The sequence below is a fragment of the Anopheles arabiensis genome, chromosome 2 (assembly GCF_016920715.1).
Source record: "Anopheles arabiensis isolate DONGOLA chromosome 2, AaraD3, whole genome shotgun sequence".
In the NCBI taxonomy this organism is placed as follows: Eukaryota; Metazoa; Arthropoda; class Insecta; order Diptera; family Culicidae; genus Anopheles; species Anopheles arabiensis.
In genome coordinates this window covers 64,929,237-64,943,779 of record NC_053517.1, presented here as the reverse complement: position 1 = coordinate 64,943,779, position 14,543 = coordinate 64,929,237, and the positions used below count along the sequence as shown (strand labels likewise).

The 14,543-nt window shown below is 41.3% G+C and overlaps 2 protein-coding genes and 1 long non-coding RNA gene across 3 annotated transcripts in view; 1 reads left to right on the top strand and 2 right to left on the bottom strand.

Annotated features, from left to right (window-relative positions):
- Positions 1-129: 129 nt before the first annotated feature.
- LOC120895456 (UPF0046 protein C25E10.12) lies at positions 130-1,939 on the bottom strand. The gene is made up of 2 exons (XM_040298848.1): positions 1,594-1,939; positions 130-1,510 (listed from the first exon to the last, which is right to left on the bottom strand). The coding sequence occupies exons 1-2, from the start codon at positions 1,859-1,861 to the stop codon at positions 882-884; spliced, it is 897 nt and encodes a 298-aa protein (XP_040154782.1). The 5' UTR covers positions 1,862-1,939; the 3' UTR covers positions 130-881.
- Positions 1,940-3,267: 1,328 nt separating this feature from the next.
- Positions 3,268-3,809, bottom strand: LOC120898278. The gene is made up of 2 exons (XR_005738635.1): positions 3,668-3,809; positions 3,268-3,600 (listed from the first exon to the last, which is right to left on the bottom strand). It is a non-coding gene; the product is annotated as an uncharacterized LOC120898278 (long non-coding RNA).
- Positions 3,810-14,543, top strand: part of LOC120898276 (protein furry) — a 46,198-nt gene continuing 35,464 nt past the window's right edge. Inside the window, 2 exon segments of the mRNA XM_040303886.1 lie at positions 3,810-4,133; positions 11,980-14,543. Of these exon segments, the coding sequence (XP_040159820.1) occupies positions 4,037-4,133; positions 11,980-14,543 (2,661 nt within the window). The 5' untranslated portion in view covers positions 3,810-4,036.

Here is a 14,543-nt window from a genome sequence, read left to right as displayed (position 1 = left end):
ATTCAGCCATTGTGAGGCAGCTTTATTTTGAATTGAAAGAAACGAATAATGCACATATTCAGCTGTGCACATAAACCAAATTATGCCTCTGGACGCTATATCACGCAGCAAAGCAAATACAAGTGCCACTAAAACAGAACAGCAAAATTTATTGACAACATTCTACACGTGGGTGGAGGGGAGGTCAAAAGCAATAAATATAATTAATTTCTCGAATCTTGCATCCGGTTTTTTGTATCATCACAATCGTTCTTTTGCTACGGAAAGAGTGTTTTTAAGCCAAGCTTTAACTAGTACAAAGACTAGCAGTAATGTAATATCCATTCTACTAACACAAAAAAGCAACACGGCCTGGCCGTTTCATCTTGAGTAGAACCTAAGAACGTCTAAATTATTGAGCAATTGCTTTCTACCTTTTCCCTAACTGCAGGCTGTACGTCTAATCTTATTCCGGGGCCCTAATGTGTGTTGTTTTTTGTTGTTGCTTTGTGCCGCATATTGATAACTCCGATAGGGGGGAAGTGTTTGGTTTAGATAAGGATCGGGGGGGGGGGGGGTTTGATAATTGAAATGAGCCATTTCATTCGTCACTCTCGTTTGCGCGTTCGATGGGGAAAAATGTGATGGAACGAAACATGAGCATTTACATTAATACTTCGTTGCCGCTGAATATACCTTTGGTTTTCGCCTAAATGTTCTAAACGTCGGTTCGTTCTAGACATTGTGCTGTACGAGAGGGAGAAGGATCTGATGAGCCTTATCGATTTGTCAGTGCGTCACGTACTGCTACAAGTAGTGTGTTGATGTTTCTTTACGTTGCTAAGTACATGTCATGGTATGGCACAGTAGGCCGCTAAGCTTATAAGTGACTAGTAGTAGCCCTAGTCGTCTTTGGTTCGACCCTTGGGCAGTGTCACATCGAAAACAATCGGTTGATTATTGGGCAGGTAGTTAATATCGCAGGTGGATGCATTCACAAAGATAATTCGACCATCCGAAGTGATTCCGTAGCCTTCGTGCACATGTCCGAAAACGTGGTACTTTGGCTTAACTCGCTGCTGCACCGTTGCAAGCAACTCCACACAACCTGCTCGCACTCCGGAACAGCAAAGATCCCCATGCCCAACGGGCGGCGTGTGCGTCACGAGTATATCCACGTTCTCCGGTATTTGTTCCCATTTCTCGAGACACGCCTGGCCGCGCTTCACGTTAAATGCCCATTTGCAAAACTCGGGCTGCCAGGGTGTGCCGTAGATCTTTAATCCGTACAGCTCGACACATTCATCCTGGAGGTAGGTACAGCTGCTCAAATATTGTCGAATGTTTTCGGTTTTCACGGCCTCCGCGAGGCTTTCCTTCGAGTTGCCGAGCGTCGGTATTTCATCCAACAGTGTGGAGCCCGTCTTCTTGCAACAGGCACTTGCATTTTGAAACGGATGGGTGAAGGTGTGATCGAAACTAAGCTCATGGTTTCCAGCAATCACCAGCTTGTGTTTGTGCGGCAGTTTTTCTGTGGACGCGAGAGAGAAAAACAAATAGGTTAGGTAGGAGGGCTTGGTCTGCTGGATGGAATGGATGGTAAAATAAACTTACTTAACCACTCGTTGAAATCGACCACCTCATCCAGCTTGCCGCAGCGTGTAAAGTCTCCGGCATGGATAAAGATATCGCCGTCCGGAATGTCGAATTTGATGTGATGCGTCAACGAGTGGGTGTCGGACATGCAAACGACGCGCACCTTGTTCGATGGAACGTCCACGGCCGGGGGTTTTGTGTTGATTTTTATAACGCGCTGGGACTTTGATAATTCCTTCCATGCCGATGTAGGATCGTGCGTTAGCGGGTGGATATCAATCTTCATAGCCGAGGCGATATTGTTCAGTAGAGCTGGTGGACACTTGCGATGGATTTGCACGATTGACAGTTGGAGCCGGATCGCTAGGCTGCAACCCAAGCAACAAAATGAACATACTTTCTCGCTCTCTCAGGGTTACCGGTCTGTTGGGTAAAACGAGAAAGCTGTTAGTTGGTTGGTGTTAGTTGTAGTTGGGAACGTCCCGTCACGTATAGTTGACACTTCGTTTACTTTCTCTTCTTGTTTATTTATGTTGTAGCATTGTGCTCCATTGCATTTTGTTTTCATAGAGCGCGGAAATGTAAATTTCACCTCAAAGTTAGTGAATCCACATACGTTTTCAGAAAAAAGAAACACATAATTGATGTATTGATTTAACTCCACTGATATCCCAAGTGCCACAAATCCACTAAACGACCACTAAACGGCTTCTAAACGACTCAAGCACTCTATCTAAACGGAATATAGAAAGACTTCGTTTAGCAGACGGCAAACGACTCATGCATTCTAAAAATAGCAAAAAAGCTGGTGGCGCCATCTGTTTGTGGGATTCCCAACCAGCGGAGCTTCCTCGCTTGGAGGAGAGCTTTCTCATTTCCTCTGTACTGTTGTATGGTTTCGCATTGAAGTTATGCATCGGTAGAACTAGAACGGCGATACGGTTGTTTAAATACTAAACTCCAATGGAAACCACCAGCATTGAAGCAAGTGAGATTTCAGTGATGGTAGTTGGTGTTGATACCCACGTATCTGACCACACGACCATTCATATAGATTTTTGCTCGGAAAGTTAGAAGGCTATATAGGTCATGATAAGATGAAACTTGTCGAAACACATTGCAAGAAAAGGATAGCAATATAATGATGAGTTGTAATACGCCATCTATTGATCAAACCAATGAAGCTGTGGAGCTTTCATTTTTTTTCTATGGATATTCAATTTTCCAGTCGTTTAAGCTTAATCTGTGGCGCTTGGGATCACTCATTATTTATTTTTCTTCTGTTTTCTACGTTGTTTTTTTTCGATTTTATCCACGTCTCTTTCTATCTCTCTCTTACATAAAAAGAAAAAGCAAACACAATCGATGATCTACGCACAATTGAAAACTTTAATACACTAATGGGCTATATACGGTAGTTACGCGACGAAAGGTGTGCAATGTTCGTTCCAGCGCTGGTCGGTCTGACTCTATGTTCCGCATGTTGGCTGTTTTCAACACTGTTTCGGGATGCTTCCACTTCAACATCTCAACTCAGTGCTTCAAGGAACGTCTCCGACTTCTGCCGTTTCCGCAGTGAATTGCGATACAAATCTTGTTTTTGCTATGTATTTTTGTGTGTACTGTTACTCATCTTCATAAGGCCATACGGCCCGTTGAAGATTAAACAATAAATAATAAAGTGTCTTTTAATTATATTCTACTAACCATTTTTATTGTAACCTCGGCTAGTTTTCGATTACAAATCAAATTAAGTTTAAAAAATATCACTGATTGTGAATTAAAATAGTTTATCCCGAGTACATTCCGTGCTTGCAGTTTCTGGAAGAAACGTTGGTATAAATATGTTTATATTCCACTTAACAACCACTAATGGACGTCAATTAACACGCCATATTTGCCGACAGATTAATTTACTGTCTGAAGGAAATGCACCCAAATTGGTTTGTCGGGTATCGCGAGCTTACATTGTTTACGTAAACAGCTGATTGACAACAAAGCCGGGTGCGACCGTGAGCTGTTTCACTGAGGACAGAAAGAGGAACCGAGTAGTGAATGATTCAACTTTAAATGAACGTATTTATAATCTTACCACTTGGAGTGAATCCGCAACACGTTAGATAGTTAAAGAGATGCCCGAGTGATAAACAATAGTCAGCTGATGAATATGTTGTTGCAAGCTGTGCGCCCTGTTCGATCCGTCATCGGAGAAGTGTTGTTTTTTGCCGTCACTGTGAACCGTTTGACAGCTGAATAAAAGCAACAAAAAAGAAGAGCATCAGAAAGAGGAAAAGTTGCATTATTAACACAACATAGCAAAACTGTTCGATCAATAGTGAAAAGTGAAAAGCGTGGAATAGTGTTTACAGAAGTTGTTTTTGTTTGTAGTAAACGGCTGGGATTGGGCTGTAAATCGACTACCCGTTCGACGGTCGTCGTTTAGCCCACACTCACTCGCACAATGCAGCGCGAAGTTGCTGACGATGGGACCGAGATGGTCGACAATGGCGAAGATAATCCGTCCATGAGCAGCACAAACTTAGCATCCACCAGTGCAGGTAAATGGTCAAATAATGTGGATTAATTTAGTGCAAACATATTGCCCAAAGTCCAAGGTTCTCCTGATCGAAAGCTGCCCTAAATTACCTTCATCCCAGTAAATCCCTCCCCTTCCCACCCCCTCTGATGGCATAGCATCAATGTTGGGTGCCGTTGCGTTGCGGATGTGCTTACTAGATGTCTTGACATTGCAGTAACATGAAGCTTATATCAGATGTATCCAGCAGGGTGAAAAAAAACAAACATGTTCTGAAAGTGAAATTTACGTAACTGGACAAAGCATGGGGATACTGGATGGCTTCCAATGTGACTATGTATGCAAAACTCCAAAGAACTTCTATGGCGTGAGATGCACCACAGAAACCATCATACCACCAATGTTTACATACGCTTCGCTTTGTTTTGCTGATGTATGGCGTTCCGTTTGATGGCAGTACGCTAAAGGCTGATACGAAGTTCCAAAGGCTTTCCCAGTACGGTTTGGAATTGTTTGTGATACATGAAGCTGCCTAGCTGTTTCAATTCTATATGAAACAACATTCTAGATAGCTGAACATCAACGCATCAATGGGCGTTATGTTTGATAGGAGGAGACGACTACTTAATCACATACGGAGGCCTTCCCAATTGATGGTACAGCTCCATCGGCTGACTTGTCTACGAATATTGCACTGCACATATGCATTGCAAAGCACGGGTTATTGAATATTCTTGAATAGTGCTCCAAATAATATAATTTATCGCACAGAAGATTAATGTCATTCAAGCTCACACCATTGATGTTTAAAACTGGTTTAATCGTGTAAACATCTCTATATGTTGGGTGTCTATGATGCGGTGTATGTTAAGGCAACATGTTAGGTTCCATGCATTGTTTGTGCCTACTAAACTTATTACACTTCACCGAGCCCAGTCTAGGTCCGACTTTCATATTAGCCTGTTTTAGCATACCGCGGCGGCGCCCTTCTGTCTGAAGTCTCATAATTTCACTTCAATATGTGAAGAGTAGTACCAATTATCAAACTTTTTACGAACGTTTTTATGCATGTGTTGTGAAGTAGTGAAGTCAACCCTCTTGTAAGTATACTAACCATACCCCTTATGGATTGCATTTTGAGTTGAATGGCTAATTTTCTACGCTGATTGTTTCAAATAACTTCTGCCGGGAATGGTTCCTTCTCCAGTAGCGGACACAGATACTGTATCGGTTCCTGTTGTGGTACAGGGTCACGATTCATTCCATTACTGGGATACTAGATCTATCTTCTTCTGGTATCGGAGGGAGTAGTAGGGAGCAGTTCCAGAAATGGTATGGATTGGAGAACAGCTCCAAGATCGGTAGGAGTTCTGCATAATTACTAATTACGCAATACAATAATTATGTTATTGATTGAGAAACATTACCATGTCAAGTATAGGTTCGGGATCTGTTTCAGGATGGGCATTGGATATGGTCCAGATATGTTTCAGCATCTTTATCGGTGTGGGATAAAGGATATCTATTTTGTAAAAAAAATCTTTCGCGTATCACGCATGTTTACGCTACGGAACACAGGTTGGAGACCACAAATCGTACAATCGTTCGTTTCATTTGCGCAAAAAGGTTAACATTTGATATAAACAACTACAGTTCACGGTCGCCAATCTGCACCTTTTAATCCGCAATAAACTTTCTTTGTAAAACATGAAAATATACGTAACGTAATAATTATCCCATGAACCGAGACAAAAATAAGCTTTACAGTAAAAGAGAGTTTTGCAGAGACAGTAAGATGTTTAAAAAAACACATTAGAACGACATTCGATAATCTGCACTCTATCTAGTGCGAATTATCGAGCGTGAATTGTATTCGAAACAAAAATTAAGGTCTGATATCCAGAATTCCATATTGTATGAGTTGCAAATATTTTCAAAGCGCAACTTCTAAAGAATATAAAAATTTAAAAAATACATAACCATGAAAAAAATTCTCAGTAATACATCATTTTTGCATTCTATGATTTTATGTTGTTGTTGTGTTGCTTCGCAAAAAGAGCTTTTTAACCCGTAACCGGCATTTATCATAGTATCAATTGTCTGTTTGTTTTGTAGTTTTGTAGATTTTCTATGTGAAAAATGTTAGTCACATATTTTTTAACTGAAAATCAACAGCTTTTTTCTATTTTAAAAAATACTATTAAAATCCAGCTTGACAGTATATTGTTGTGTACGTTTGCGTTATCCTTTTAAATTTCAAACTATAGTGAAACCCCTCATAATGAGTAGCCCTTATTGCGAGTTTTTCGCATAACGAGCAAATCTAAATCCTCCACAAATACTCTCTTAACGAGTAAACAATCTCGTACAACGATCAATATTAAAACAATTTAATCAATATTGAGTATATTGCTATGAGTACGCAAGTTCGCAAATGTTAACAATGAGAATTTTATTTCGATTATCGCTCAGGTAAATGTGAATTTCGATAGAGGAAAGCGGGGCAAAATGGAAATGTTAAGCAGTTTAATGAATATTCATTGGAATTACTCACAAATTACAATTAAAATTATTTGATTAAAATATACCTGTACTATTTATCTATAGACGAAAATTACCACAAAGCCTCAAAATAACGCAAACATATGAAAAAACTGTAAAGTAAAAGTTGATGTTTCACGTTATACAATTTTGACACGCGGGGCAAAACGGGCCACAACAAACAAGGCTTAGGTATTGGTCAATGCTTATTTTGACTTATTTAGTATTTTTATGTTTTTTTTGTTATATTTATAAAAATAAGAATTCATTGTTTTACTTTTTACAGACAAATTGTATTAAAATAAGTACAATATCATTAAAAATATACAAACACTTCCACATATTCCTATGACATTGTTAAGAGTTCATTTTTTAAGTGATAAAAATTACATCAATTTGCTGTTAAATCTTATTTCGTATTTTTCTTCGTTTTGTTTGATAAAGGGGTATAAAACTTACATGGTGTTCATAAAACATTCCAATGAATAGATTTTGAGCCTTATAATGCATCCTTGCTGTGAAATGATGCTTAAATAAATGGTGCCTATTTTGCCCCGCATGCTCATTTTGCCCCGTTTACCCCTACTAAGAATCGTTTAATATTTATATTTTATATTATATAATAAAAAATGTTTTATATTAAAAAAGACTACCAATAAATATCTAACAACTGAACACTATACTCTTCATAGACACAAATCAATAAATAGATCTATAACATCGCCAAAAACATTTAAAGAATAACAATACACCACACGTGGGAATAATTATCAAATTGTCCGATACGTCCTGAGCTTCACATTCCACTTGGTTTTGACAAACAACGCGATTTCAGACAAATTTGGCAGTAATGTCTCGAGTAAAGTCGCTAACAATCTTGTATAATACCGATATTTTTCCGTTTGAGTCAGATAATCAGTACTAATATGTTTCGAATAAAGTTTTTTTTTAATTTAAATGATTTTTTATCTGGTTAATGTTGATGAATGTTTGATGGATGAATGTACATGAATATTTGATGGATAATGTATTTGGATATAGGCAGTGGTGGATCTAACGGTAGGCGGACTAGGCGGTCGCCTGGGGCCCCGCCGATTTAGGGGCCCGTAGATCGCCAATCTATAGTATGCCGTACGGACAGAGTACTAGCGACAAGGGCCCCGGAAGGATGGCCGTTGGGGCCCCGAGGCTGGTGAATCCAAAAATATGTTATCAACATTAAAACAGTTTTTACACGTTTAAATCTGCAAAATCGAATCTTTTGAAGCTGTGCCTGTTATCATTATTGAGGCGACAAATACAACACCATAGCCTCACCAAGCGCCGTATGTCAAAAGCATCTACCCATTTTGCCCCAGGCGTAACTGCCCATTTTGCCCCACGTGAAGCATTTTTGTATTTTTTGTTATATTACTAAAAATACGCATTCAATCGCCTTGCTTTCTTCAGAAATTTTTTATAGAAATATCATTTCTTTAAGCTTAAGCTTAATTTCGAAGTGACAAAAATTACATCAATATGCTACTAAACCTTATTTTGCATTTTTCTTGGTTATTTGTTATGTAAGGGTTATGAAACATACATAGTGTTCATAGAACACACCAATGATTATATTTTGAGCATTGGAAAGTATCTTTGTAGTCAAACAATGCTTAAACAGAAGGTGCCCATTTTGCCCCATATGCTCATTTTGCCCCGCTTTCCCCTATATCTTCACAAATTTGTCAATTTTACCATGTTCTTATATTTCGCGTAACGTCCTACGCGGACATGCCCGCCCATACAGGCTTTCGAGACTTTATTCATTACCACGCAGCCGGATAGTCAATCCTTGCTACGGGGGGACGGTCCATTCTAGGCTTGAACCTATGACGGGCATGTTGTTGAGTCGTTCGAGTTGACGACTGTACGGTCCCGTGGTACGGCCCTCTGGATTTTACCATGTTACATAAATAATAAAAAGTGTGCATCTCCAAATAAAATGTCTTTGTGTTTGATTTTTATGTCACCATTCTTAAGCAAGAGTCTAATATGCATCCTTCATATCTTAATCCTTGTGTTTTGCTTCCTTGAATCCTTGCATGTATCAAATACATAAACAAAGCAGCTACCATTTGTCATTAGCAAACATTTGCCCCAGTGCGCACGGTGTGCTGTTTGTGGCCATCTCTGTGTTGTTGTTACTGCTGCTGCCACTGCTGTTTTTACACTGTTCGTTCATGCTTGGGTCGAAAAATGATAGATAACAACACGTTACTGTGACGCGCACTTCAATGTTGTTTGGTACGCAGTGAGATTCAAAGTCATGTGGCTGAGACGACGATGTCTGTCCGTCTGTTTTTGATGCGCACGCCGGGCGGGAGGGATGGTGGGGTGAGATTATTTTTTTATTCCGGTCAGTGTGTTGACACTAACAGAAGCGTGTGATATATTGACGAAAATAATTGAACCATTGAGCGCGATTTGTGTGTAATGTACTACTCCGTTCGGAAGCATTCGGGTTCGAAATGCAGTGAAGTTTTTGATATAAAAACGAAATTAAATCATAACTAAGTTTGGGTGTGGTACAGTGGTTTGGAATATATTATACAGATCAGTGAGCTTTCGTTAGTGTTTTTTTCATCGTCCAAAATTCTTTACCTAACAAATGAAGCATAAACACAAACGGGCTAGTGGTTATCAACTAATCGCGTTTACAATAAGTGGTTGCTAAGTTCAAATTTGAACTGTACTGCCCTTCGTTGCTCCGCGAAATGGATAAATCGTGTGACTTAACGATTGCTAACGAGCCAGCTTAAGGTGGACAGAGATAGTAGAAGCAGCGAAAAGCAAGTCTTCAAGTATGAGATTAGGTTATCAATAAGTAAGATCACGGTTGTGATACGTTTAAGTTTAGTTTTATTCTTTTAGCTTATTCAACGTTATGTGATTCTGATTCATTATTTTAAGCGTTATTCAACGTTATGTGATTCTACGTGTAATGGTTATTTGGTTAGAAAACGTTTGCACGAAGTTGGCACCAAACAGTGTGAGCGAGTCGATCCGCTAATACTATATCGATATTCACGGATATTGTTGAATATAATGTGCGATTTTTCTGCTCACATGTTTGTTGATGTGTGATCGTTGATCAAATCAACACGATCTTGTTGGAGGAAGATCAGTGAATCGGTTATCAGTGCTATTCAAACGAGACGTCTCTATAGTGACGGAAGAAAGTGTATCCCGCCGGGATAGGATATGAATTATTCTTGCTGCCGAAAGTGAACTAGTTACGTCTGTTTGTGTGTGTGTGTTTTTTTACCAAAAAAAAAGAAGCAAAAAATCATCCCACAGTCGATCTCCGTTCTGCGCGGTTTGATGCTAAAAATGGCACCTTACACGGGACATAACTAGCCACTGTGCTTCCTTCCATCTTCTTGTCCGCTGGTCTGACGGGCCGGGTTGATAGAAAAAGGAAAACAAAAAAAGGGTAGGGCTGTTTCTTTGGCTTCTCGTTTTCAATGTTCTGTTAATAGTGGCTGGCGGTGGTGGTTTGTAGGGAGATGTGTTTGTTGCGTACTGAGCGTATATTAAACGCAGGTGGCACGGAATCAACGATTCGCTTCCAGGCCATCATTTTTAGAGCAGTGTGTCAATCAAAGTGAGAATCAAACAACCTGTTTATGTTCGAACGCAACAGTTTGCATGGCAAATTGCTTAGAATAGTGGCCCGCTTTGGGCACGCACTTGCGCTACTGTCCCCTGCACGTGAGTATATTTGAACGAGTCTAACAGGATAAAACAATTATTACATCGTTTATATTGGTGATATCTTTGGAAAATAATAACCACAACTGTGGCGTAAAAGAGAGAGAGAGAGAGAGAGAGAGAGAGAGAGAGAGAGAGAGAGAGAGAGAGAGAGAGAGAAGGAGAGGGAAAACCCATTAGCGTCTGAAGCTAGACGGGCCGCAAATCGTATCCTACGTAAATGCACGCTGTAGAGATGGATGGTTATTTTCGAAATACCGCACGTGCTGTACATGTTTTGGTAATGAATGTTTATTTTTTGCAATTTGTGACCGGTGTGGTGTTGTGTGCAAGAATAAAAAAACCTCTTTTTTTGTTCCATTTCGGGGTTTTCAGCTGTTTTGCTGTTCTAACCATGCTAAAAAGATCAAAGACCGTTGCTTCATTTTCCCCGACGTTGTTATTTCATTTCCCCGATATTTCAACCTAATTTTGGTGTATAATGTTTACTGGTATGGTATGGTTTATATTTGCTGTATCTGTTGGAACTGAGCGAACTATTTTTGGTAACGTATTTGTATAGAGGATCAATATCAATTGTTCCATAGTAGGTAACAAAGTACATTGTAATTGATATCTAAACTTTGGTCTCGGTAAGACTGTAGTTTGTAATAGTGTCGTTTATTGATTGTGCACCACCGGTACACTGCTGCGCGCGTTACGTACATTTACGCCAGCTGTTTTATGTGCTTCTGTTCTGAGGATTTTGGAATTAGCAAGAGTCACGTGGCAAAATGGCGCGATTCTGTTACTTCCATTTACCGTTTGTTTGTTGCCATCGCTGTCGAAAGGGAAGCTTTCGTTTGCCATTATTGATCTCTAGTCGATTGGCAGTGTCTATTTCAGTTGTAACGTAACTTCCGTTAAGAAAGGTTGTGGAAAATTCCTGTTCGAAGATAAGTACAAAAGTGTACTATAGAATAACAGAAGCGGAATATTGGTACAATCGGTCAAATTTCTCAAAAAGGGAAAACAACAATCAGTTGTTTAGTAACGTGTAGTATTGTGTAAATGAAAATGTAACGCAAAAAATGCAGATAATCATTATCCTAGCGCCGCTTGACATATCATCGGATATGCTCAATAAGTTCGGAAGCATTTCACATCATTTCATGTAAAAAAAAGTGTAGTTGCACGGTTTCATTATATTGTTCGAACGAATATATCCCATGTGACGAGGTTTTCATACTCATTTTCCTGTGCGGTTTCGTGGAAATAGCTGGGAAAATTAAAACGGGGGTTGATTGTCGTGGTTCATGTAATAACCGGAAAGATGTAAATGTAGCGAATGCATAAATTAAATGCTTCCACGAATCTACGAAGTGGGACAATGGGATATTTGATTACTTAAAAATATTTGCGTTTACTTAATGAAATGCAGTTTATCCCCAGCCATCGTCTGCATGTTTTGTTCGGGCATATTATACTAAATATAGTGCTTGTCTGGTTAGTTGGGCATTGAAAACATGTTTACCGCTACCAAAAATACCTTTTGAAGTATTTACTAACCTGTTACTTTCTCCTCGTTTGTTTCGTAGAATCTCAACACAATAGTGAGGCCTCAAATGTAGCAGTAAATCAACAGCAGAATATCTCCATTCATCATGATACGACCGGATCTGCAGGCGTCGGAGTAGTTGCCGGTCAGTCTGACAGTGTACGCAGCACGCCGAAACTTAGCAACGATCGTACCTCGAAGAATGGATCTCAAATGCAACTGTCTCAATTGGCACCAGGCTCCGGAAGTGGTGGCCTGTCTGCCTGTGGTCTTTCTGGAGCAAACAGTACAGTTGTAGATGAAGGCGATACCATTACCGTGATCGAACGTCCGGTTCATATTGAAACTTCGGAACCATCAAAATCACCTCTAGGCGTCGTGAACACTACTTCCGTGCGGCTTAGCTTGTTGCCGTGGAATAGCCACAACCGGTCAGCGATCCTTTCGGGAAACAGTGGCAGCGGTATGGTGACTACCATCGACATGATGGCTGCATCGGACGGAACACTTCGTCCCGGGGAGATTGTAATGCGCACACTGTTCACGGACTTTACGGTGCAGGCGGAGAAGAAAATAGAATGTGTAATGCTGGATGGATCGGACAGGAATTTGCCAAAGCTTCTCCAGCGGGGCGAAGACTATCAGTTTGACCAGCTGCTGCAAGCGCTCGGCTCGGTGGCGGAACATTGCTTGCCGTCCTTGCTAAAAGCACTACTTGCCTGGCACAAACATCAGATCTGCGATAAAAACATAAAGCGAGACCTGCAAACCGGTGCTAGCTCCACCGCACACCATCCGGCAAATAAATCGGGCTTGGATCTGGATTATCAACTGTTGCGCCGAGAGGCGGCGGTAGAGTTTATCTTTTGCCTCGCGCTTATTGAAATACTGCGCCAGTTTCCGTTCCATCCAGGACATGATGATATAACAAAGCAGATTGAAAATCTTGCCTTTCGCCAGTTTAAGTACAAAGAAGGTGCACAGACGGCACCGAATGCAAACGATAACTATCGCATTGCGGATCTGTACGCCGAAGTGGTGGGCGTACTTGCCCAGAGTCGATTCTCTTCCGTGCGCAAAAGGTTCATGACGGAGCTGAAGGAGCTGCGCAGCAAGGAGCCAAGCCCGTTCACGACGCACAGTATTATCAGCCTTCTGATGGGCATGAAATTCTTCCGCGTGAAGATGGCCCCTATCGAAGAGTTTGAGGCATCGTTCCAGTTCATGCATGAATGTGCACAGTACTTTTTGGAGGTAAAGGATAAGGACATAAAGCATGCGATGGCCGGCCTGTTTGTGGAAATTCTAGTACCGGTAGCAGCAACGGTGAAGAATGAAGTGAACGTACCGTGTGTGAAAAACTTTATCGATTTGCTGTACTCCCAAACGCTCGATGCGTGCACCAAGTCCAAACACAAGCTGGCCCTATTTCCACTGGTGACATGTCTGTTGTGTGTTTCTCAGAAATCGTTTTTTCTCAGCAACTGGCATTGCTTTTTGGCAATGTGCCTTAGTAATCTGAAGAACAAGGATCCCAAAATGAGTCGCGTTGCGTTGGAATCGTTGTATCGCTTGCTGTGGGTCTACATAATACGCATTAAATGTGAATCCAACTCGGCAACTCATTCAAGGCTTCAGAGCATCGTCAATTCGCTGTTTCCGCGCGGTTCAAAAGCAGTGGTACCACGTGACACCCCGCTGAACATATTCGTAAAAATTATACAATTCATCGCGCAGGAACGGCTCGACTTTGCCATGCGGGAGATCGTGTTTGAGCTATTGTGTGTAGGTCGTCCGATCAAGATTATTATGACGCCGGAGCGCATGAGCATCGGATTACGCGCATTCATGGTGGTGGCGGACTCCTTACAGCAGAAAGATGGAGAGCCGCCGATGCCTCGAACAGTTGGCGTCCTTCCGTCCGGCAATACGTTGAGAGTGAAAAAGACCTATCTCAACAAAATGCTTACCGAAGATACGGCGCGTAGTATCGGAATGTCAAACTATTTTCCACATGTGAGGCGCGTGTTCGTTGACATCCTACGTGCACTGGACATTCACTGTGGCCGACCGTTGATGATGACGGTGATACAGAATCAAAACAAAGAATTGGACGAAATGCTTACCGGGGAACGTAAGCCGCGCATTGATCTGTTCCGCACGTGCATCGCAGCGGTGCCACGCCTCACACCGGACAATATGACAGGCCACGAGTTGGTGGATATGTTATCGCGGCTAACAATACACATGGACGAAGAGTTGCGCGGATTGGCGCACCAATCGTTGCAAACTTTAGTTTGCGATTTTCCCGAGTGGCGTCAGGATGTGATTCAAGGGTTCAGTCAGTTTCTGGCTCGTGATGTAGTGGATACCTTCCCCCAGCTGCTGGACAATGGGCTACGCATGCTGTATGCATTTCTGACGGTTTGGCGAAATTTGCTCGGTGCTGGTAGTAACAATAACAGTAATAGCAATACACTTAACACTAAGGGAGGAGGACCAGCAGGAACGGGCGGTGGCGGTGTACCGTTAGCTTCTGCGGGTCAGCCTGTCATTGGGCGTGCAACAAATCAGCAAGATTTGGGAATGCTCAAACCAAACCTC

What these genes read in the sequence shown, in the direction of transcription:
- LOC120895456 (XM_040298848.1), bottom strand. Translation starts at nt 1,861, where the DNA reads ATGAAGATTGATATCCACCCGCTAACGCACGATCCTACATCGGCATGG. An exon ending in CGATTTCAACGAGTGGTTAA is followed by an intron (nt 1,511 to 1,593) that starts GTAAGTTTATTT and finishes TCGCGTCCACAG; the next exon opens with AAAAACTGCCGCACAAACAC.